At 41.5% G+C, this 26,310-nt stretch overlaps 1 protein-coding gene across 1 annotated transcript in view; it reads right to left on the reverse strand.

Annotated features, from left to right (window-relative positions):
- The window catches only part of acss1 (acyl-CoA synthetase short chain family member 1), a 56,158-nt gene that overhangs the window by 12,311 nt on the left and 17,537 nt on the right, over positions 1 to 26,310 (reverse strand). Inside the window, exons 3-8 of the mRNA XM_075473669.1 lie at positions 21,915 to 22,114; positions 20,374 to 20,549; positions 18,092 to 18,244; positions 13,742 to 13,889; positions 8,135 to 8,272; positions 386 to 478 (exon numbers count right to left, since the gene is read on the reverse strand). Coding sequence (XP_075329784.1) covers positions 386 to 478; positions 8,135 to 8,272; positions 13,742 to 13,889; positions 18,092 to 18,244; positions 20,374 to 20,549; positions 21,915 to 22,114 — 908 coding nt within the window. The remainder of the gene's footprint in view (positions 1 to 385; positions 479 to 8,134; positions 8,273 to 13,741; positions 13,890 to 18,091; positions 18,245 to 20,373; positions 20,550 to 21,914; positions 22,115 to 26,310) is intronic.

Here is a 26,310-nt window from a genome sequence, read left to right on the forward strand (position 1 = left end):
ATTTATTGGGGATTTTCTCCTTCTAAGAGTCCGAAGCAGCTGGCAGAGAGTTCAGAGTCCGATTTAAAAACTATTCTCTGTGTCGAGATTGTCGAGGAATTAGGTCAGGCTCGCAGTGATCCGCCTCCATCTCGTCCTGGGGGGCTTCGGAGGGGCTGTCAGAGTGTGCAGGATTTCACTTTAATTCATCTTCTGCAGAGCTGCAGATGTTCTGCTGTTAATCGCTCCAATTAGGCCAAAGCCTCCGTAAAGAGAGAATCAGACGGATTTAGGGTGGGATCAGGAGTCCGAACCACAAACAGAGACAAACTGTCCACAGAGACCTGGAGAGCTGCCGGGATTAAAGAACCTGGAGGGAGGAACCGGTTTCTGCTGGTGTCCTCACCTGTCTGCCACCAGGTGTCCACCAGAGGGCAGCGTCCCTCTCCCACCAAGCTGTGGAACCAGTGCCAGGCCTCGTGGTTTATGGGCTCCCCCACTTTAAAGGCACACACACAATAAAGTTCAGGATAACTGATTCTAAAGCAGAAATAATGTTCAGGATAACTGACCCTAAAGCAGAAATAATGTTCAGGATAACTGACCCTAAAACAGAAATAATGTTCAGGATAACTGACCCTAAAACAGAAATAATGTTCAGGATAACTGATTCTAAAGCAGAAATAATGTTCAGGATAACTGACCCTAAAGCAGAAATAATGTTCAGGATAACTGACTCTAAAACAGAAATAATGTTCAGGATAACTGACCCTAAAACAGAAATAATGTTCAGGATAACTGACCCTAAAGCAGAAATAATGTTCAGGATAACTGACCCTAAAACAGAAATAATGTTCAGGATAACTGACTCTAAAACAGAAATAATGTTCAGGATAACTGACCCTAAAACAGAAATAATGTTCAGGATAACTGACCCTAAAACAGAAATAATGTTCAGGATAACTGACCCTAAAGCAGAAATAATGTTCAGGATAACTGACCCTAAAACAGAGATAATGTTCAGGATAACTGACCCTAAAGCAGAAATAATGTTCAGGATAACTGACTCTAAAGCAGAAATAATGTTCAGGATAACTGACCCTAAAACAGAAATAATGTTCAGGATAACTGACCCTAAAACAGAGATAATGTTCAGGATAACTGACCCTAAAGCAGAAATAATGTTCAGGATAACTGACTCTAAAGCAGAAATAATGTTCAGGATAACTGACCCTAAAACAGAAATAATGTTCAGGATAACTGACCCTAAAACAGAAATAATGTTCAGGATAACTGACCCTAAAGCAGAAATAATGTTCAGGATAACTGACCCTAAAACAGAAATAATGTTCAGGATAACTGACTCTAAACAGAAATAATGTTCAGGATAACTGACTCTAAACAGAAATAATGTTCAGGATAACTGACTCTAAAGCAGAAATAATGTTCAGGATAACTGACCCTAAAACAGAAATAATGTTCAGGATAACTGACCCTAAAACAGAAATAATGTTCAGGATAACTGACCCTAAAACAGAAATAATGTTCAGGATAACTGACTCTAAACAGAAATAATGTTCAGGATAACTGACTCTAAAGCAGAGATAATGTTCAGGATAACTGACTCTAAACAGAAATAATGTTCAGGATAACTGACCCTAAAACAGAAATAATGTTCAGGATAACTGACCCTAAAACAGAAATAATGTTCAGGATAACTGACCCTAAAGCAGAAATAATGTTCAGGATAACTGATCCTAAAGCAGAAATAATGTTCAGGATAACTGACCCTAAAGCAGAAATAATGTTCAGGATAACTGATCCTAAAGCAGAAATAATGTTCAGGATAACTGACCCTAAAGCAGAAATAATGTTCAGGATAACTGATCCTAAAGCAGAAATAATGTTCAGGATAACTGACCCTAAAACAGAAATAATGTTCAGGATAACTGACCCTAAAGCAGAAATAATGTTCAGGATAACTGACCCTAAAGCAGAGATAATGTTCAGGATAACTGACTCTAAAACAGAAATAATGTTCAGGATAACTGACCCTAAAGCAGAAATAAAGTTCAGGATAACTGACCCTAAAACAGAAATAATGTTCAGGATAACTGACCCTAAAGCAGAAATAATGTTCAGGATAACTGACCCTAAAGCAGAAATAATGTTCAGGATAACTGATTCTAAAGCAGAAATAATGTTCAGGATAACTGACCCTAAAACAGAAATAATGTTCAGGATAACTGACCCTAAAGCAGAAATAATGTTCAGGATAACTGATTCTAAAGCAGAAATAATGTTCAGGATAACTGACCCTAAAACAGAAATAATGTTCAGGATAACTGACCCTAAAGCAGAAATAATGTTCAGGATAACTGACCCTAAAGCAGAAATAATGTTCAGGATAACTGACCCTAAAACAGAAATAATGTTCAGGATAACTGACCCTAAAGCAGAAATAATGTTCAGGATAACTGACCCTAAAGCAGAAATAATGTTCAGGATAACTGACCCTAAAACAGAAATAATGTTCAGGATAACTGACCCTAAAACAGAAATAATGTTCAGGATAACTGACCCTAAAACAGAAATAATGTTCAGGATAACTGACCCTAAAGCAGAGATAATGTTCAGGATAACTGACTCTAAAACAGAAATAATGTTCAGGATAACTGACCCTAAAGCAGAAATAAAGTTCAGGATAACTGACCCTAAAACAGAAATAATGTTCAGGATAACTGACCCTAAAGCAGAAATAATGTTCAGGATAACTGATTCTAAAGCAGAAATAATGTTCAGGATAACTGACCCTAAAACAGAAATAATGTTCAGGATAACTGACCCTAAAGCAGAAATAATGTTCAGGATAACTGATTCTAAAGCAGAAATAATGTTCAGGATAACTGACCCTAAAACAGAGATAATGTTCAGGATAACTGACCCTAAAACAGAGATAATGTTCAGGATAACTGACCCTAAAACAGAAATAATGTTCAGGATAACTGACCCTAAAACAGAAATAATGTTCAGGATAACTGACCCTAAAGCAGAAATAATGTTCAGGATAACTGACCCTAAAGCAGAAATAATGTTCAGGATAACTGACCCTAAAGCAGAAATAATGTTCAGGATAACTGACCCTAAAGCAGAAATAATGTTCAGGATAACTGACCCTAAAGCAGAAATAATGTTCAGGATAACTGACCCTAAAGCAGAAATAATGTTCAGGATAACTGACCCTAAAACAGAAATAATGTTCAGGATAACTGACCCTAAAACAGAAATAATGTTCAGGATAACTGACTCTAAAACAGAAATGTTCAGGATAACTGACTCTAAAACAGAAATAATGTTCAGGATAACTGACCCTAAAACAGAAATAATGTTCAGGATAACTGACTCTAAAACAGAAATGTTCAGGATAACTGACTCTAAAACAGAAATAATGTTCAGGATAACTGACTCTAAAACAGAAATAATGTTCAGGATAACTGACTCTAAAACAGAAATGTTCAGGATAACTGACCCTAAAACAGAAATAATGTTCAGGATAACTGACTCTAAAGCAGAAATAATGTTCAGGATAACTGACCCTAAAACAGAAATAATGTTCAGGATAACTGACTCTAAAACAGAAATAATGTTCAGGATAACTGACCCTAAAACAGAAATAATGTTCAGGATAACTGACTCTAAAACAGAAATGTTCAGGATAACTGACTCTAAAACAGAAATAATGTTCAGGATAACTGACTCTAAAACAGAAATAATGTTCAGGATAACTGACCCTAAAACAGAAATAATGTTCAGGATAACTGACTCTAAAGCAGAAATAATGTTCAGGATAACTGACCCTAAAACAGAAATAATGTTCAGGATAACTGACTCTAAAGCAGAAATAATGTTCAGGATAACTGACCCTAAAACAGAAATAATGTTCAGGATAACTGACCCTAAAACAGAAATAATGTTCAGGATAACTGACTCTAAAACAGAAATAATGTTCAGGATAACTGACCCTAAAACAGAGATAATGTTCAGGATAACTGACCCTAAAACAGAAATAATGTTCAGGATAACTGACCCTAAAACAGAAATAATGTTCAGGATAACTGACTCTAAAGCAGAAATAATGTTCAGGATAACTGACCCTAAAGCAGAAATAATGTTCAGGATAACTGACCCTAAAGCAGAAATAATGTTCAGGATAACTGACCCTAAAACAGAAATAATGTTCAGGATAACTGACCCTAAAACAGAAATAATGTTCAGGATAACTGACCCTAAAACAGAAATAATGTTCAGGATAACTGACCCTAAAACAGAAATAATGTTCAGGATAACTGACCCTAAAAACGAAATAAAGTTCAGGATAACTGACCCTAAAGCAGAAATAATGTTCAGGATAACTGACCCTAAAACAGAAATAATGTTCAGGATAACTGACCCTAAAACAGAAATAATGTTCAGGATAACTGACCCTAAAGCAGAAATAATGTTCAGGATAACTGACCCTAAAACAGAGATAATGTTCAGGATAACTGACCCTAAAACAGAAATAATGTTCAGGATAACTGACCCTAAAACAGAAATAATGTTCAGGATAACTGACCCTAAAGCAGAAATAATGTTCAGGATAACTGACCCTAAAACAGAAATAATGTTCAGGATAACTGACCCTAAAACAGAAATAATGTTCAGGATAACTGACCCTAAAGCAGAAATAATGTTCAGGATAACTGACCCTAAAGCAGAAATAATGTTCAGGATAACTGACCCTAAAACAGAAATAATGTTCAGGATAACTGACTCTAAAACAGAAATAATGTTCAGGATAACTGACCCTAAAAACGAAATAAAGTTCAGGATAACTGACCCTAAAACAGAAATAATGTTCAGGATAACTGACCCTAAAACAGAAATAATGTTCAGGATAACTGACCCTAAAACAGAAATAATGTTCAGGATAACTGACTCTAAAACAGAAATGTTCAGGATAACTGACTCTAAAACAGAAATAATGTTCAGGATAACTGACTCTAAAACAGAAATAATGTTCAGGATAACTGACTCTAAAACAGAAATGTTCAGGATAACTGACCCTAAAACAGAAATAATGTTCAGGATAACTGACTCTAAAGCAGAAATAATGTTCAGGATAACTGACCCTAAAACAGAAATAATGTTCAGGATAACTGACTCTAAAACAGAAATAATGTTCAGGATAACTGACCCTAAAACAGAAATAATGTTCAGGATAACTGACTCTAAAACAGAAATGTTCAGGATAACTGACTCTAAAACAGAAATAATGTTCAGGATAACTGACTCTAAAACAGAAATAATGTTCAGGATAACTGACCCTAAAACAGAAATAATGTTCAGGATAACTGACTCTAAAGCAGAAATAATGTTCAGGATAACTGACCCTAAAACAGAAATAATGTTCAGGATAACTGACTCTAAAGCAGAAATAATGTTCAGGATAACTGACCCTAAAACAGAAATAATGTTCAGGATAACTGACCCTAAAACAGAAATAATGTTCAGGATAACTGACTCTAAAACAGAAATAATGTTCAGGATAACTGACCCTAAAACAGAGATAATGTTCAGGATAACTGACCCTAAAACAGAAATAATGTTCAGGATAACTGACCCTAAAACAGAAATAATGTTCAGGATAACTGACTCTAAAGCAGAAATAATGTTCAGGATAACTGACCCTAAAGCAGAAATAATGTTCAGGATAACTGACCCTAAAGCAGAAATAATGTTCAGGATAACTGACCCTAAAACAGAAATAATGTTCAGGATAACTGACCCTAAAACAGAAATAATGTTCAGGATAACTGACCCTAAAACAGAAATAATGTTCAGGATAACTGACCCTAAAACAGAAATAATGTTCAGGATAACTGACCCTAAAAACGAAATAAAGTTCAGGATAACTGACTCTAAAACAGAAATAATGTTCAGGATAACTGACCCTAAAACAGAAATAATGTTCAGGATAACTGACCCTAAAACAGAAATAATGTTCAGGATAACTGACCCTAAAGCAGAAATAATGTTCAGGATAACTGACCCTAAAACAGAGATAATGTTCAGGATAACTGACCCTAAAACAGAAATAATGTTCAGGATAACTGACCCTAAAACAGAAATAATGTTCAGGATAACTGACCCTAAAGCAGAAATAATGTTCAGGATAACTGACCCTAAAACAGAAATAATGTTCAGGATAACTGACCCTAAAACAGAAATAATGTTCAGGATAACTGACCCTAAAAACGAAATAAAGTTCAGGATAACTGACCCTAAAACAGAAATAATGTTCAGGATAACTGACCCTAAAGCAGAAATAATGTTCAGGATAACTGACCCTAAAGCAGAAATAATGTTCAGGATAACTGACCCTAAAACAGAAATAATGTTCAGGATAACTGACTCTAAAACAGAAATAATGTTCAGGATAACTGACCCTAAAAACGAAATAAAGTTCAGGATAACTGACCCTAAAACAGAAATAATGTTCAGGATAACTGACCCTAAAACAGAAATAATGTTCAGGATAACTGACCCTAAAAACGAAATAAAGTTCAGGATAACTGACCCTAAAACAGAAATAATGTTCAGGATAACTGACCCTAAAACAGAAATAATGTTCAGGATAACTGACCCTAAAACAGAAATAATGTTCAGGATAACTGACCCTAAAACAGAAATAATGTTCAGGATAACTGACCCTAAAACAGAAATAATGTTCAGGATAACTGACCCTAAAGCAGAAATAATGTTCAGGATAACTGACCCTGAAGCAGAAATAATGTTCAGGATAACTGACCCTAAAGCAGAAATAATGTTCAGGATAACTGACCCTAAAACAGAAATAATGTTCAGGATAACTGACTCTAAAACAGAAATAATGTTCAGGATAACTGACCCTAAAAACGAAATAAAGTTCAGGATAACTGACTCTAAAACAGAAATAATGTTCAGGATAACTGACCCTAAAACAGAAATAATGTTCAGGATAACTGACCCTAAAGCAGAAATAATGTTCAGGATAACTGACCCTAAAACAGAAATAATGTTCAGGATAACTGACCCTAAAACAGAAATAATGTTCAGGATAACTGACCCTAAAACAGAAATAATGTTCAGGATAACTGACCCTAAAGCAGAAATAATGTTCAGGATAACTGACCCTAAAACAGAAATAATGTTCAGGATAACTGACTCTAAAACAGAAATAATGTTCAGGATAACTGACTCTAAACAGAAATAATGTTCAGGATAACTGACCCTAAAGCAGAAATAATGTTCAGGATAACTGACCCTAAAGCAGAAATAATGTTCAGGATAACTGACCCTAAAACAGAAATAATGTTCAGGATAACTGACTCTAAAACAGAAATAATGTTCAGGATAACTGACCCTAAAAACGAAATAAAGTTCAGGATAACTGACTCTAAAACAGAAATAATGTTCAGGATAACTGACCCTAAAACAGAAATAATGTTCAGGATAACTGACTCTAAAGCAGAAATAATGTTCAGGATAACTGACCCTAAAACAGAAATAATGTTCAGGATAACTGACCCTAAAGCAGAGATAATGTTCAGGATAACTGACTCTAAAACAGAAATAATGTTCAGGATAACTGACCCTAAAACAGAAATAATGTTCAGGATAACTGACCCTAAAGCAGAAATAATGTTCAGGATAACTGACCCTAAAACAGAAATAATGTTCAGGATAACTGACCCTAAAACAGAAATAATGTTCAGGATAACTGACCCTAAAACAGAAATAATGTTCAGGATAACTGACCCTAAAGCAGAAATAATGTTCAGGATAACTGACCCTAAAGCAGAAATAATGTTCAGGATAACTGACCCTAAAACAGAAATAATGTTCAGGATAACTGACCCTAAAGCAGAAATAATGTTCAGGATAACTGACCCTAAAGCAGAAATAATGTTCAGGATAACTGACCCTAAAGCAGAGATAAAACCCTTTGGATGTCTCACACATAGAGTGGACATGTGTCCTCACTCTGTCCTTATAGCTAAATGAGCCCAGCAGAACCAGAACCCGTCCATCCGGGCTCAGGGTCAGCAGAACCAGGTCGTACTTCTTCACCCACCTGACCCCAGCGTCCTCAGGGAGGACCGGTCGTACTTCTTCACCCAGCTGTCCTCGTACTTCAGCAGCAGGCGCAGCGCCGTCGGGGCTCCGTACAACTGGTTGATCCTCAGGCGCTCCACCGTCTCCCAGTACCTGCCTGGAGACCACAAATAATAATAATAATAAATATAATAACAATACTAATAATAATAATAATAATAATAATAATAATAATAATAATAATAATAATAATAATAATAAATATAATAACAATAATAATAATAATAATAATAACTAGAAAATTTCTGAAGAAATTTATAAGGGGCCTTCCAAAGTGTGCGCATCGCTCAACCAATCACGGCTGCTCAGGAATGGTTCGCAAGGCCTAAAGAAGAAGCATTCAAGCCTAAACGGCATCAAAGGATGACATGGATGCTTCTTCTTAAAGCGGCGAACTGTCCCTTTAAAGCGGCGAACTGTCCCTTTAAAGAGGCGAAATGTACCTTTAAAGCGGTGAACTATCCCTTTAAAGCGGTGAACTGTCCCTTTAAAGAGGTGAACTGTCCCTTTAAAGCGGTAAACTGTCCCTTTAAAGCGGTAAACTGTCCCTTTAAAGCGGCAAACTGTCCCTTTAAAGAGGCGAACTGTCCCTTTAAAGCGGTAAACTGTCCCTTTAAATCGGCGAACTGTCCCTTTAAAGAGGCGAAATGTACCTTTAAAGCGGTGAACTATCCCTTTAAAGCGGTGAACTGTCCCTTTAAAGAGGTGAACTGTCCCTTTAAAGCGGTAAACTGTCCCTTTAAAGCGGTAAACTGTCCCTTTAAAGCGGCAAACTGTCCCTTTAAAGCGGTAAACTGTCCCTTTAAATCGGCAAAGGACTGGCTGGGCCACTAATAGCCTTGCTTCTATGGTAATTAATCTCCCTCAATTAACTGACAGTAACTGCTGCTACACTAATTATATGAGACTCAGGCTTCTCCGAGCCAAAAAACCTCTACGAACAGATGCTTCCTTTTCGGAAACCGTAATCTCTCTAGGTCGTCCTCAGACGAGCCTTCCATCGTTGCTTCCAGTCTTCCCGATTCTCCAGACATCTTTTCAGTTCGCTGGTACTCTGGACTCCTGCGTCCTTCTTGAGTATGTCCACATATGTTAGTGTGGGACGTCCTCTTAACCGGCACCCACGTGATGGTTCCCACAGCACTAGTTTGCTGGCTGGCAGTTCTGGGTGCCTTTGGCAATGTCCTGCAAGTCCCATTCTCCTTACAGCAATCTTATCGCTCACCCTTGGTATTCCCTCATACAGGATTTCGTTGGTTACATGTGCACTCTTACTGATGTTAAGCACTGCACGCAGCATCCTGGTGTAGCACCCATCAAGGGACTTCTCTAGGGTTGGCTTCAGGGTCCAGCATTCACAGCCATAAAGGAGAACGGACTCTACTGTCGCGTAGAAGAAGCTGAGTTTGATTTGACGGGGGATATTGGAGTTCCACACACTGGCCATACCGTTCAGAGCTACGGAAAAAATTCTGGCAGAATGAGCGAGGGACGCCTTTGGACTTCAATATTCCCGCGTTTCAGATCTGTAGCACATTCACAGTGAAAGCACGGATGAGAGAAAGAAGGGCTGCAGGAGCTGCTGAGATTCTGAGAATTGGATGAATTAAAATGGGGATTTGAGGTCTTTGAGCCCCGACATCACTTTGCTCTGAGAGGCTCTGAGAGCAAACGGTCAGCCCTAGATGAAATATGGAAACATTTTATGAATCCCAACATGCGTGCCTATATTATGACAGTACATAATGGCATTGGAGCGATATTTGTAGGCGTGAGGGCGATTTGAAAATGAATCTGAGGTCAGAACTCTCGCTCTCCCCACACTAATGAAATGGCAGTTGTGCTCTAAAAATTCAAATTTTGCAGATTTTGGCCAAAACTTTGTGTCGCTTGGAGGCATGCTGTGGGAAATCCGTAGCAGGTATCGACATGGCGTCTTCACTTCTGAACACAGCACGGACGTATCTACAAACTGACATTTGAATGGCGTTTCTAGGTTAATGCATGATGACACGGTAACTGCTCAAAATTTAGGGTTTTTTATGATTTTTCCAGGTCATCCCCCTGTTTATTCCTAGGGGGGCTTTGGGGGGCTGTTTTTTGCTTATTACGTCGCCATGGTAACTCCAATCTTCAATAAAAGTAATAGCCCGCGAAAACTCATCGAGCCGGTCGTTTTGATATATATGTTGGGATGTGGACGGAAGAATAAATATATAAATCTCTAAAGAGACACGTTTTCAATGTTAAATCCCATAGACTTTTGCCAACGGAATAGTAATAGGTGCCTTGCCATGCAATGCTATGGCAGGCCCCAATAATAAAGTAACCCTAAATAAAAAGATTTAAGCTGTCACTGAAAGGCACAGGTGTATATGCTAAAATGCTGTGGCAGTTATTGATGCCAGTGAGCCAGAATACACAACAGTTATACAGACTGCAGCTTTAATCAATGTCATTTGAAACACCTGTGCTTTCCCAGCAATGCAGAATACCTGCATACCAACACATTCACAGCCCATTAAGTGCCAAAAATGTAAGCTTTAGTTTCAATATTTTATATTTAAAAGTACGATATAACTTTTTATTATAGTATGCGGCATGAAACTGAACTGAGATGAGCTCACTTTGCAGTGAGCTAAGACTAGCTTTGCTGCTAACATGTAGCACCCCGCTGTATGTTCTAAAGAAAGACGTAAAGTGTACGGGACACTCAGTCTGTCATTAAAATGTTTTTTCAGCTGTCGGGGCGCTGCTACTAACATACAGTTACAGGTTCAGGAGTTATTATGGAACAGAAAGATCATGTTTGGACATGCTGCTTCATGTTGAGAGTGTGCTAGCATGCTACTGAAGTTACTAGCTTAAACTTAGCCTACGCATGTTAGCTTAAAAATGTAGGTAAGGTAGGTAAGGCCTCTACCTGGTTCTGGGAGCTCTCGTCCCCGGAGGTTACCATAGCGACGGACTGTTGCCGTAGCTTTCGTCAGCATCTCTGCTCCGAACCTTTGAATGGCCGACATGTTTATTACTTACATTCAAAGGTTTATTACGTACCGCCCCCAGGTGGTAATAAACCAACGCTAACGGGGGTAATGAGTGACTGAGTCCCACCTGTCGGCAGGTAACAAACACCTGAGAGGACGAACAGAGAAGCAGAACACAGGTGTGTCTCTGACTGACCTGGGCTCCTTCCTCCCCTCCTTCCTTCCTTCCTTCCTCCCCTCCTTCGCTCCTTCCTTCCTTCCTCCCTTCCTTCCTTCCTTCCTTCCTTCCTTCCTTCCTTCCTTCCTTCCTTCCTTCCTTCCTTCCCTTTGGGCTCACAGGTGTGTAACTGACCTGGGCTCCTTCCTCCCCTCCTTCCTCCCCTCCTTCCTTCCTTCCTTCCTTCCTTCCTTCCTTCCTTCCTTCCTTCCTTCCTTCCTTCCTTCCTTCCCTTTGGGCTCACAGGTGTGTAACTGACCTGGGTTTGGGTACACGGGTGTGTAACTGACCTGGGTTTGGGCTCACAGGTGTGTGTAACTGACCTGGGTTTGGGTACACAGGTGTGTAACTGACCTGGGTTTGGGCTCACAGGTGTGTAACTGACCTGGGTTTGGGTACACAGGTGTGTAACTGACCTGGGTTTGGGCTCACAGGTGTGTGTAACTGACCTGGGTTTGGGTACACAGGTGTGTAACTGACCTGGGTTTGGGCTCACAGGTGTGTAACTGACCTGGGTTTGGGCTCACAGGTGTGTAACTGACCTGGGTTTGGGCTCACAGGTGTATGTAACTGACCTGGGTTTGGGCTCACAGGTATGTGTAACTGACCTGGGTTTGGGCTCACAGGTGTGTAACTGACCTGGGTTTGGGCTCACAGGTGTGTAACCAACCTGGGTTTGGGCTCACAGGTGTGTAACCGACCTGGGTTTGGGCTCACAGGTGTGTAACCGACCTGGGTTTGGGCTCACAGGTGTGTAACTGACCTGGGTTTGGGCTCACAGGTGTGTAACTGACCTGGGTTTGGGCTCACAGGTGTGTAACTGACCTGGGTTTGGGCTCACAGGTATGTGTAACTGACCTGGGTTTGGGCTCACAGGTGTGTAATTGACCTGGGTTTGGGCTCACAGGTGTGTAACTGACCTGGGTTTGGGCTCACAGGTGTGTAACTGACCTGGGTTTGGGCTCACAGGTGTGTAACTGACCTGGGTTTGGGCTCACAGGTGTGTAACTGACCTGGGTTTGGGCTCACAGGTGTGTAACTGACCTGGGTTTGGGCTCACAGGTATGTAACTGACCTGGGTTTGGGCTCACAGGTGTGTAACTGACCTGGGTTTGGGCTCACAGGTATGTGTAACTGACCTGGGTTTGGGCTCACAGGTGTGTAACTGACCTGGGTTTGGGCTCACAGGTGTGTAACTGACCTGGGTTTGGGCTCACAGGTATGTGTAACTGACCTGGGTTTGGGCTCACAGGTGTGTAACTGACCTGGGTTTGGGCTCACAGGTGTGTAACTGACCTGGGTTTGGGCTCACAGGTGTATGTAACTGACCTGGGTTTGGGCTCACAGGTATGTGTAACTGACCTGGGTTTGGGTATACAGGTGTGTAACTGACCTGGGTTTGGGTACACAGGTGTGTAACTGACCTGGGTTTGGGTACACAGGTATGTAACTGACCTGGGTTTGGGTACACAGGTATGCAACTGACCTGGGTTTGGGCTCACAGGTGTATAACTGACCTGGGTTTGGGTACACAGGTGTATAACTGACCTGGGTTTGGGCTCACAGGTGTGTAACTGACCTGGGTTTGGGCTCACAGGTGTGTAACTGACCTGGGTTTGGGCTCACAGGTGTGTGTAACTGACCTGGGTTTGGGCTCACAGGTGTGTAACTGACCTGGGTTTGGGCTCACAGGTGTGTAATTGACCTGGGTTTGGGTACACAGGTGTGTAACTGACCTGGGTTTGGGCTCACAGGTGTGTAACTGACCTGGGTTTGGGCTCACAGGTGTGTAACTGACCTGGGTTTGGGTATACAGGTGTGTAACTGACCTGGGTTTGGGCTCACAGGTGTGTGTAACTGACCTGGGTTTGGGCTCACAGGTGTGTGTAACTGACCTGGGTTTGGGTACACAGGTTTGTGTAACTGACCTGGGTTTGGGCTCACAGGTGTATAACTGACCTGGGTTTGGGTACACAGGTGTGTAACTGACCTGGGTTTGGGTACACAGGTGTGTAACTGACCTGGGTTTGGGTACACAGGTGTGTAACTGACCTGGGTTTGGGCTCACAGGTGTGTAACTGACCTGGATTTGGGTACACAGGTATGCAACTGACCTGGGTTTGGGCTCACAGGTGTATAACTGACCTGGGTTTGGGTACACAGGTGTATAACTGACCTGGGTTTGGGCTCACAGGTGTATAACTGACCTGGGTTTGGGTACACAGGTGCATAACTGACCTGGGTTTGGGCTCACAGGTGTATAACTGACCTGGGTTTGGGCTCACAGGTGTATAACTGACCTGGGTTTGGGTACACAGGTGTATAACTGACCTGGGTTTGGGCTCACAGGTGTATAACTGACCTGGGTTTGGGTACACAGGTGTGCTCTCGAACAGGACGGTGGTGGCCCCGTTGCACAGGGGGCCGTACACCACGTAGCTGTGCCCCGTTATCCAGCCGACGTCGGCCACGCAGCCGAACACGTCGCCGTCCTGGTGGTCAAACACGAACTGAAACGGCAACAAGCAGATTCAAATTTTTATCATAATTATTATTATTATTATTATTATTATTATTATTATTATTATTATTATTATTATTATAATAATGATAATAATAATAACCCTAATTATTATTATTGTTATAATTATTATAATTATAATAATTATTATAATTATATAATAATTATATAATTATCTGCTTTGTTTCTGCAGAACAAAGCCAGGCCGACCCACAGAACCTCAGAACCACCACAGACTGGAGCAGTTCTGAACCCGACGCCCCGCTGAGCAGAAACAGGACTCTCAGTCAGCTGGTACAGCCTGTTCTGAATGCAGCCGAAGCTGTTTTGACCACAAACAAAAACGACTGAAGAGACAACGCGAGTCTCCATGGCAACGGCCTCGCTCTCTGGACCCGGCGCCCTTCGTCTTTCCCACAGAAATCAGCTTTTGTCTTGTTTTCCATCCAAACAAGCGGCCGAAAGCCTGAACTCTGAGCTGCCACTAAGCTGCTTTAGGAACGAGCACCGATAGCTGGGGGGCCGGGGGGCCGGGCAGGGGGGGCATTTATGTTTTTATTGACTTATCAACAACAACAACAACATGATGTCAGACCTGAACTCAGCAGATGTTTCTGCCTGTCGGGAACAAAAAGCTTAAATGAGCTAATTTAAAGCTTTAAAGAGGCCTGCTGCTCTGTGTACAGTCGCCTGGTTGCGTAACTGCTCTGATTGGTCGTTACCGGCTCATTAGGACAGCCAATCAGGGCCAGAGAGGAACAAAGGGAAGCTCTCCTCATAGATATGAATAGAACCATAGATATGTATAGAACCATAGATATGTATAGAACCATAGATATGTATAGAACCATAGATATGTATAAAATCATAGATATGTATAGAACCATAGATATGTATAGAATCATAGATAAGTATAGAATCATAGATGTGTATAGAATCATAGATAAGTATAGAATCATAGATATGTATAGAATCATAGATATGTATATAACCATAGATATGAATAGAACCGTAGATATGTATAGAATCATAGATATGTATAGAACCATAGATATGTATAGAATCATAGATATGTATAGAATCATAGATATGTATAGAATCATAGATATGTATAGAATCATAGATAAGTATAGAATCATAGATATGTATAGAATCATAGATATGTATAGAATTATAGATGTGTATAGAATCATAGATAAGTATAGAATCATAGATATGTATAGAACCATAGATATGTATAGAATCATAGATATGTATAGAACCATAGATATGTATAGAATCATAGATATGTATAGAATCATAGATATGTATAGAATCATAGATGTGTATAGAATCATAGATATGTATAGAATCATAGATAAGTATAGAACCATAGATATGTATAGAATCATAGATATGTATAGAATCATAGATATGTATAGAATCATAGATATGTATAGAACCATAGATATGTATAGAATCATAGATAAGTATAGAATCATAGATGTGTATAGAATCATAGATAAGTATAGAATCATAGATATGTATAGAATCATAGATATGTATATAACCATAGATATGAATAGAACCATAGATATGTATAGAATCATAGATATGTATAGAACCATAGATATGTATAGAATCATAGATATGTATAGAATCATAGATATGTATAGAATCATAGATAAGTATAGAATCATAGATATGTATAGAATCATAGATAAGTATAGAATCATAGATATGTATAGAATCATAGATATGTATAGAATTATAGATGTGTATAGAATCATAGATAAGTATAGAATCATAGATATGTATAGAATCATAGATATGTATAGAATTATAGATGTGTATAGAATCATAGATAAGTATAGAATCATAGATATGTATAGAACCATAGATATGTATAGAATCATAGATATGTATAGAATCATAGATAAGTATAGAACCATAGATATGTATAGAATCATAGATATGTATATAACCATAGATATGAATAGAAACCATAGATATGTATAGAATCATAGATGTGTATAGAATCATAGATAAGTATAGAATCATAGATATGTATAGAATCATAGATATGTATATAACCATAGATATGAATAGAAACCATAGATATGTATAGAATCATAGATATGTATAGAACCATAGATATGTATAGAACCATAGATATGTATAGAATCATAGATATGTATAGAACCATAGATATGTATAGAATCATAGATATGTATAGAATCATAGATATGTATAGAATCATAGATAAGTATAGAATCATAGATATGTATAGAATCATAGATAAGTATAGAATCATAGATATGTATAGAATCATAGATATGTATAGAATTATAGATATGTATAGAATCATAGATAAGTATAGAATCATAGATATGTATAGAATCATAGATATGTATAGAATTATAGATGTGTATAGAATCATAGATAAGTATAGAATCATAGATATGTATAGAACCATAGATATGTATAGAATCATAGATAAGTATAGAACCATAGATATGTATAGAATCATAGATGTGTATAGAATCATAGATAAGTATAGAATCATAGATATGTATAGAATCATAGATATGTATAGAATCATAGATATGTATAGAACCATAGATATGTATAGAATCATAGATAAGTATAGAATCATAGATAAGTATAGAATCATAGATATGTATAGAACCATAGATATGTATAGAATCATAGATAAGTATAGAATCATAGATAAGTATAGAATCATAGATATGTATAGAATCATAGATATGTATAGAATCATAGATAAGTATAGAATCATAGATATGTGTAGAATCATAGATATGTATAGAATCATAGATAAGTATAGAATCATAGATATGTATAGAATCATAGATTTGTATAGAATTATAGATAAGTATAGAATCATAGATATGTATAGAATCATAGATGTGTATAGAATCATAGATAAGTATAGAATCATAGATATGTATAGAATCATAGATATGTATAGAATCATAGATGTGTATAGAACCATAGATATGTATATAGCCATAGATATGTATAGAATCATAGATATGTATAGAATCATAGATATGTATAGAATCATAGATGTGTATAGAACCATAGATGTGTATAGAACCATAGATATGTATAGAACCATAGATATGTATAGAATCATAGATATGTATATAACCATAGATATGTATAGAATCATAGATATGTATAGATCCATAGATATGTATAGAACCATAGATATGTATAGAATCATAGATATGTATAGATCCATAGATATGTATAGAACCATAGATATGTATAGAATCATAGATATGTATAGAATGGCTAGATGTCTCGTCCGCGTTGCTGGGCAACGGAGTGGAACGTCTGCAGATGGCCGCCATCTTACCACAGGCAGCTCTCTCGCCGACAACATTGTGTTGATGGTGAAACATTCAAACATTCAAGACATAACTTGCTTAATTCTAAAACGTTTAGGTTATTTTAAACATCAATGTAGTAAGCTAATTATCACACTACAGACAAAGTCCATATTTATTTTTTTAAATAAAAACGTAAATATTTCACGTTTATTTGCCCCATGACTCAACTTTATTTATCCCTTGGGATGACTCCCTCAGGGAAATTCAAGTCCCCAGTAGCTCCAAACACACATAGGATCTCTATAAATGTAAAATACAGTATAATATAGAATAATTAATATAATATATAATTAAAATATATTAATTATATTTTAATCTAAAACAAAGTGTAAAAAAGAATATAGGCTATACAAGATATACAAAGTAAAGAGAGTTAAATAAAATAAGTTAGCACTATGGTTGAGTTATTGCCCATATTGCACTACACTTGTGTTAATTACACATTGTATGCACATAGTCTGACCATAAACAGATAAGATATTGCACAGTAGTGACGTGAATTATTGCACAGATGACCGAATAAATAAAATATCGCACAGGGTCTTTTAGTATGTAAAACAGTGTAAAATCATGGAGATTTCTGCGAGATAAGAGTAATGGCGTCAGAGCAGATCGCTTACCGTAACTATGGTTACCTCAGGTTTGACTGTCTCCCGGACATCTCACCCTGTGGTAAGATGGCCGACTTGTGCGGACGTTCTAAACTCAGACGTAACACATCTAGCCATTCTATACATATCTATGGCTCTCCTGATCTGAGAGGGAAGGAGGAGGAGAAGAGGAGGACCCTTACCTGGTGAGTCAGGGCAGCGTACAGCAGGTATCCAGCCTGCGTGTGGACGATGCCTTTAGGTTTCCCTGTACTGCCCGACGTGTAGAGCAGGAAGAGGACGTCCTCGCTGTCCAGAGGCTCCGCAGGACAGACCGCCGCCTGGGAGGCCATCACCTGAGAAACAGAACACACCTGAGAGACAGGACACACCTGAGAGACACCTGTGCAACCGGGTGTACCGATCTGTATCCATCTGTATCCATCTGTACCGATCTGTATCGATCTGTATCGATCTGTACCGATCTGTATCGATCTGTATTGATCTGTACCGATCTGTATCGATCTGTACCGATCTGTATCAATCTGTACCGATCTGTATCGATCTGTACCGATCTGTATCGATCTGTACCGATCTGTACCGATCTGGTGTATCGATCTGTACCGATCTGTACCGATCTGGTGTATCGATCTGTACCGATCTGTACCGATCTGTACCGATCTGTACCAATCTGGTGTATCGATCTGTAGTATCGATCTGTACCGATCTGTACCGATCTATACCGATCTGTACCGATCTGTATCGATCTGTATCGATCTGTACCGATCTGTACCGATCTGTACCGATCTGTATCGATCTGGTGTACCGATCTGTATCGATCTGTATCGATCTGTATCGATCTGTACCGATCTGTATCGATCTGTATCGATCTGTACCGATCTGTACCGATCTGTACCGATCAGTATCGATCTGGTGTACCGATCTGTACCGATCTGTACCGATCTGTACCGATCTGTACCGATCTGTACCGATCTGGTGTATCGATCTGTACCAGTCTGTATCGATCTGTACCGATCTGTACCGATCTGTACCGATCTGGTGTATCGATCTGTACCGATCTGTACCGATCTGTACCGATCTGGTGTATCGATCTGTACCGATCTGTACCGATCTGTACCGATCTGTATTGATCTGGTGTACCGATCTGGTGTACCGATCTGTACCGATCTGTATCGATCTGGTGTACCGATCTGTACCGATCTATACCGATCTGTACCGATCTGTATCGATCTGTACCCATCTGTATCGATCTGTATCGATCTGTACCGATCTGTATCGATCTGTACCCATCTGTATCGATCTGTACCCATCTGTAGCGATCTGTATCGATCTGTACTGATCTGTACCGATCTGTATCGATCTGTACCGAACTGTATCGATCTGTATCGATCTGTACCGATCTGTAGCGATCTGTACCGATCTGTATCGATCTGGTGTACCGATCTGTACCGATCTATACCGATCTGTATCGATCTGTACTGATCTGTACCGATCTGTATCGATCTGGTGTACCGATCTGTACCGATCTATACCGATCTGTAGCAATCTGTATCGATCTGTACTGATCTGTATCGATCTGTATCGATCTGTACCGATTTGTATCAATCTGTACCGATCTGTACCGATCTGTATCGATCTGTACCGAACTGTATCGATCTGTATCGATCTGTACCGATCTGTAGCAATCTGTACCGATCTGTATCGATCTGTATCGATCTGTACTGATCTGTATTGATCTGTATCGATCTGTACCGATCTGTACCAATCTGTACCGATCTGTATCGATCTGTATCGATCTGTATCAATCTGGTGTACCGATCTGTACCGATCTGTATCGATCTGGTGTACCAATCTGTACCGATCTGTATCGATCTGTATCGATCTGTACCGATCTGTATCGATCTGTATCGATCTGTATTGATCTGTATCGATCTGTACCGATCTGTACCAATCTGTACCGATCTGTATCGATCTGTATCGATCTGTACCAATCTGTATCAATCTGGTGTACCGATCTGTAGCGATCTGAATCGATCTGTATCGATCTGTACCGATCTGTATCGATCTGGTGTACCGATCTGTACCGATCTGTATCGATCTGTATCGATCTGTACCGATCTGTATCGATCTGTATCGATCTGTATCGATCTGTACCGATCTGTATCGATCTGTATCGATCTGTACCAATCTGTATCAATCTGGTGTACCAATCTGTACCGATCTGTATCGATCTGTAGCGATCTGTATCGATCTGTATCGATCTGTACCGATCTGTATCGATCTGGTGTACGGATCTGTACCAATCTGTACCTATCTGTATCGATCTGGTGTACCAATCTGTACCGATCTGTACCGATCTGTAACGATCTGTATCGATCTGGTGTACTGATCTGTATTGATCTGGTGTATCGATCTGGTGTACCGATCGGGTGTATCGATCTGGTATATTGATCGGGTGCCCCACCTCCTCCAGCGGGACGTCCAGCTCTCCCATCACTGCAGGCTTTTCGGTCCTCTGAGAGACGAAGACGTGTTGGATGGAGGGACAGTTCTTCACGGCAGCGTCCACGGTGGCTTTGAGCTCGATGAGCCGGCCTCCTCTCACACCTTGATTACAGGTGATCACGGCTTTACACTGAGCTGCCACACACACACACACACATAAAGATAAAGAAAAGAGACGTGTTCATATGAAGGAGTTCCTCAGGGATCAATTCTGGGACTCCTGTTTCTGCTTCAGCTCTACGACACAACGAGCTTATTTCATATGTTTTAGAATATTTATCCCAATTAAAGCCTGAACAACAGAACTTTACTTTGTGGGTTTCAGCAAATATTCTGCTGATGGAAGCAGCTGAAACAGAAGTTTCGGTGTTTCTGAGTTCAAAGTGACTTGATGATGAGGTGAGCAGTGAACGGCCGGACTTCTGCAGCTGGCTTTCAGGCGCTGGACGAACCTTTGGACTCGCGGCTGTAAAGCTGTAAGGTTACTCAGAGTTTGGTGATAAAATCAGCCTTCATCCCCGAACATCCTCCCTCAGGCACAGAGGTTTATGGCAGCTTTGTTAATTATTCTGTTCTCAATGTTAAACTTTGCTCACATTCAGCTGCTGGATGTGACTGTTCGCCTCAGACTGCTTTCTGACTCTGAGCAACACATTTATCATGACCTGCTCATCTGACTTTTTCAACTGATTTAGTCAACAGTTCTGGTGAGAACTATCATGTGACATTGTTGTCATTAACTTGTGTTTCTCTCTCTCAGCAGGTGTCCCTGGCCTGGTGTTACGCTGCTTGTTGTCCCCTCTTTCCTGTCCTCTCAGCCCCCAGCTGGTCCAGGCAGATCGTTCCTGGTTCTGGTTCTGATGGAGATTTCTTCCTGGTCTGGATGTCCCGTGTTTGGACTTCCTGGTCTGGGTGTCCTGTGTTTGGACTTCCTGGTCTGGATGTCCCATGTTTGGGCTCTTCCTGGTCTGGGTGTCCTGTGTTTGGGGTCTTCCTGGACTGGTTTGGGCTCTTCCTGGTCTGAGTGTCCCGTGTTTGGGCTCTTCCTGGTCTGGTTTGGGGTCTTCCTGGTCTGGTTTGGACTCTTCCTGGTCTGGGTGTCCCGTGTTTGGGGTCTTCCTGGTCTGAGTGTCCCGTGTTTGGGCTCTTCCTGGTCTGGTTTGGGGTCTTCCTGGTCTGGTTTGGACTCTTCCTGGTCTGGGTGTCCCGTGTTTGGGGTCTTCCTGGTCTGGTTTGGACTCTTCCTGGTCTGGGTGTCCCGTGTTTGGGGTCTTCCTGGTCTGGGTGTCCCGTGTTTGGGGTCTTCCTGGACTGGTTTGGGCTCTTCCTGGTCTGAGTGTCCCGTGTTTGGGCTCTTCCTGGTCTGGTTTGGGCTCTTCCTGGTCTGGTTTGGGCTCTTCCTGGTCTGGGTGTCCTGTGTTTGGACTCTAACCCCAGCTAACCGAGCCGACCCCCACAGACAGACCCCCCGTTACTGAGCAGAGAACCAGCTGGACTCACCATCCTGGATCCGTCCTGCCAGTGCCTCGGAGCTGAAGCCGGCGAACACCACAGTGTGCACGGCGCCGATGCGGGCGCACGCCAACATGGCCGTCACGGCCAGCGGGGACACGGGCACGTAGATGGCCACCCTGTCCCCCCTGCCAATCCCGTGGGTCTTTAAAGTGTTGGCGAGCCGGCAGGTTGTCTCCAGCAGCTCTCTGAGGGAAGAAGACATCGTCATCCTCAAACCATCCCAAATTACAGAATAAAATAACCTTTATTAAGAGTTATTAGTCATAAAACGGTCACTTTTATAACCTGTAAACAGCCCATTGGGTCACATGGCCCTGAAAGGATCAGATTATTGGCTAAATTACAATCAGAATGAGTTATTAAGGGTAATTCTCCTTGGATATATGGCGGTGAATGAATGGGATCAGAGGCACAAAGTGTGTCATACCCCGGTATGATAGGTGGCGCTGTACCCATTCCAGCTGTTGCTAATAGAGCCACTTCCTGTTGACCTCTTCACCACCAACAACAACAACAAACTCAGGCATTGGAGAAAGATGGAGAACGCAGAGCCAGGTGAAGCTACGTCCCTCTACATTTGGTCTGTGATGAGCTGCTTGTTGCACAAACTCGATGCCCAACGGAGCATTCTCCATCGCGTTGTTTGTTTCTTTCTGACGGCGACAACAACAGGAATATCGTCTCCTTTGACTTCCGGGTCACGACCCCGGGAAAACATCTGGAGCATGCGCAGAACGCAAAGTCTGATTCACCACGTGCTTCAGCGTCTACAAGCAGGTTTAGTGTGACTTTCAACCCAGTTATCTCGGGGTCTGAATCCGATCCGATCCAGTTCTTAGTCAGATTAAGGTGTCTACATTCACTTAATAACTCAGTCTGATTGGAATTTAGCATTATGACTCTGAAAGACTCTGACTCTGAAGGACTCTGACTCTGGAAGACTCTGACTCTGACTGAATGACTCTGACTCTGACTCTGAAGGACTCTGATTGAAGGACTGTGACTCTGAAGGACTCTGACTCTGAATGACTCTGACTCTGAATGACTCTGACTCTGAATGACTCTGACTCTGGAGGACTCTGACTCTGGAGGACTCTGACTCTGGAGGACTCTGACTCTGGAGGACTCTGACTGAATGACTCTGACTCTGACTCTGAAGGACTCTGATTGAAGGACTGTGACTCTGAAGGACTCTGACTCTGGAGGACTCTGACTCTGGAGGACTCTGACTCTGGAGGACTCTGACTCTGGAGGACTCTGACTCTGAATGACTCTGACTCTGGAGGACTCTGACTCTGAATGACTCTGACTCTGAAGGACTCTGACTCTGAAGGACTCTGACTCTGGAGGACTCTGACTCTGACTGACTCTGAAGCACTCTGAATCTGAATGACTCTGATTGAAGGACTGTGACTCTGAAGGAGTCTGACTCTGAATGACTCTGACTCTGAAGGACTGTGACTCTGAAGGACTGTGACTCTGAATGACTGACTCTGAAGGACTCTGACTCTGGAGGACTCTGACTCTGAAGGACTCTGACTCTGACTTTGAAGGACTCTGACTCTGAATGACTCTGACTCTGAAGGACTCTGAATGAAGGACTGTGACTCAGAAGGACTCTGACTCTGAATGACTCTGACTCTGGAGGACTCTGACTCTGGAGGACTCTGACTCTGAAGGACTCTGACTCTGAATGACTCTGACTCTGAATGACTCTGACTCTGAAGGACTCTGATTGAAGGACTGTGACTCTGAAGGACTCTGACTCTGAATGACTCTGACTCTGAAGGACTGTGACTCTGAAGGACTCTGACTCTGAAGGACTCTGACTCTGAATGACTCTGACTCTGAAGGACTCTGACTCTGAAGGACTCTGATTGAAGGACTGTGACTCTGAAGGACTCTGACTCTGAATGACTCTGACTCTGGAGGACTCTGACTCTGGAGGACTCTGACTCTGGAGGACTCTGACTCTGGAGGACTCTGACTCTGAATGACTCTGACTCTGAAGGACTCTGACTCTGAAGGACTCTGACTCTGGAGGACTCTGACTCTGGAGGACTCTGACTCTGACTGACTCTGAAGCACTCTGACTCTGAATGACTCTGATTGAAGGACTGTGACTCTGAAGGAGTCTGACTCTGAATGACTCTGACTCTGAAGGACTGTGACTCTGAAGGACTCTGACTCTGAAAAACTCTGACTCTGGAGGACTCTGACTCTGGAGGACTCTGACTCTGACTGACTCTGAAGCACTCTGACTCTGAATGACTCTGATTGAAGGACTGTGACTCTGAAGGAGTCTGACTCTGAAGGACTCTGACTCTGAAGGACTCTGACTCTGAAGGACTCTGACTCTGAAGGACTCTGACTCTAGACTCTGACTCTGACTCTGAAGGACTCTGACTCTGGACTCTGACTCTGACTCTGAAGGACTCTGACTCTGGACTCTGACTCTGAAGGACTCTGATTCTGAAGGACTCTGACTCTGAAGGACTCTGACTCTGAAGGACTCTGACTCTGAAGGACTCTGACTCTGAATGACTCTGACTCTGAAGGACTCTGACTGTTGACTCTGAAGGACTCTGACTCTGACTCTGAAGGACTCTGACTGACTTTGAAGGACTCTGACTCTGAATGACTCTAACTCTGAAGGACTCTGACTCTGGACTCTGACTCTGAAGGACTCTGACTATGAAGGACTCTGACTCTGAAGGACTCTGACTCTGACGAACTCTGACTCTGAAGGACTCTGACCCTGAAGGACTCTGACTCTGAAGGACTCTGACTCTGAAGGACACTGACTCTGAAGGACTCTGACTCTGAATGACTCTGACTCTGAAGGACTCTGACTCTGAAGGACTCTGACTCTGGAGGACTCTGACTCTGACTGACTCTGAAGCACTCTGACTCTGAATAACTCTGATTGAAGGACTGTGACTCTGAAGGAGTCTGACTCTGAATGACTCTGACTCTGAAGGACTGTGACTCTGAAGGACTCTGACTCTGAATGACTCTGACTCTGAAGGACTCTGACTCTGGAGGACTCTGACTCTGAAGGACTCTGACTCTGGAGGACTCTGACTCTGAAGGACTCTGACTCTGACTCTGAAGGACTCTGACTCTGAAGGACTCTGATTGAAGGACTGTGACTCTGAAGGACTCTGACTCTGAATGACTCTGACTCTGGAGGACTCTGACTCTGAAGGACTCTGACTCTGAAGGACTCTGACTCTGAAGGACTCTGACTCTGGACTCTGACTCTGAATGACTCTGACTCTGAAGGACTCTGACTCTTGACTCTGAAGGACTCTGACTCTGACTCTGAAGGACTCTGACTGACTTTGAAGGACTCTGACTCTGAATGACTCTGACTCTGAAGGACTCTGACTCTGGAGGACTCTGACTCTGAAGGACTCTGACTCTGAAGGACTCTGACTCTGAAGGACTCTGACTCTGAAGGACTCTGACCCTGAAGGACTCTGACTCTGAATGACTGACTCTGAAAGACTCTGACTCTGAATGACTCTGACTCTCAAGGACTCTGACTCTGAAGGACTCTGATTGAAGGACTGTGACTCTGAAGGACTCTGACTCTGAATGACTCTGACTCTGAAGGACTGTGACTCTGAAGGACTCTGACTCTGAAGGACTCTGACTCTGAATGACTCTGACTCTGAAGGACTCTGACTCTGAAGGACTCTGATTGAAGGACTGTGACTCTGAAGGACTCTGACTCTGAATGACTCTGACTCTGGAGGACTCTGACTCTGGAGGACTCTGACTCTGGAGGACTCTGACTCTGAATGACTCTGACTCTGAAGGACTCTGACTCTGAAGGACTCTGACTCTGGAGGACTCTGACTCTGGAGGACTCTGACTCTGACTGACTCTGAAGCACTCTGACTCTGAATGACTCTGATTGAAGGACTGTGACTCTGAAGGAGTCTGACTCTGAATGACTCTGACTCTGAAGGACTGTGACTCTGAAGGACTCTGACTCTGAAAAACTCTGACTCTGGAGGACTCTGACTCTGGAGGACTCTGACTCTGAAGGACTCTGACTCTGGACTCTGACTCTGAAGGACTCTGACTCTGGACTCTGACTCTGAATGACTCTGACTCTGAAGGACTCTGACTCTGACTCTGAAGGACTCTGACTGACTTTGAAGGACTCTGACTCTGAATGACTCTAACTCTGAAGGACTCTGACTCTGGACTCTGACTCTGAAGGACTCTGACTCTGAAGGACTCTGACTCTGAAGGACTCTGACTCTGAAGGACTCTGACTCTGACGAACTCTGACTCTGAAGGACTCTGACCCTGAAGGACTCTGACTCTGAAGGACTCTGACTCTGAAGGACTCTGACTCTGAAGGACA

This window comes from Odontesthes bonariensis, chromosome 2 (assembly GCF_027942865.1).
Source record: "Odontesthes bonariensis isolate fOdoBon6 chromosome 2, fOdoBon6.hap1, whole genome shotgun sequence".
Classification (NCBI taxonomy): domain Eukaryota; kingdom Metazoa; phylum Chordata; class Actinopteri; order Atheriniformes; family Atherinopsidae; genus Odontesthes; species Odontesthes bonariensis.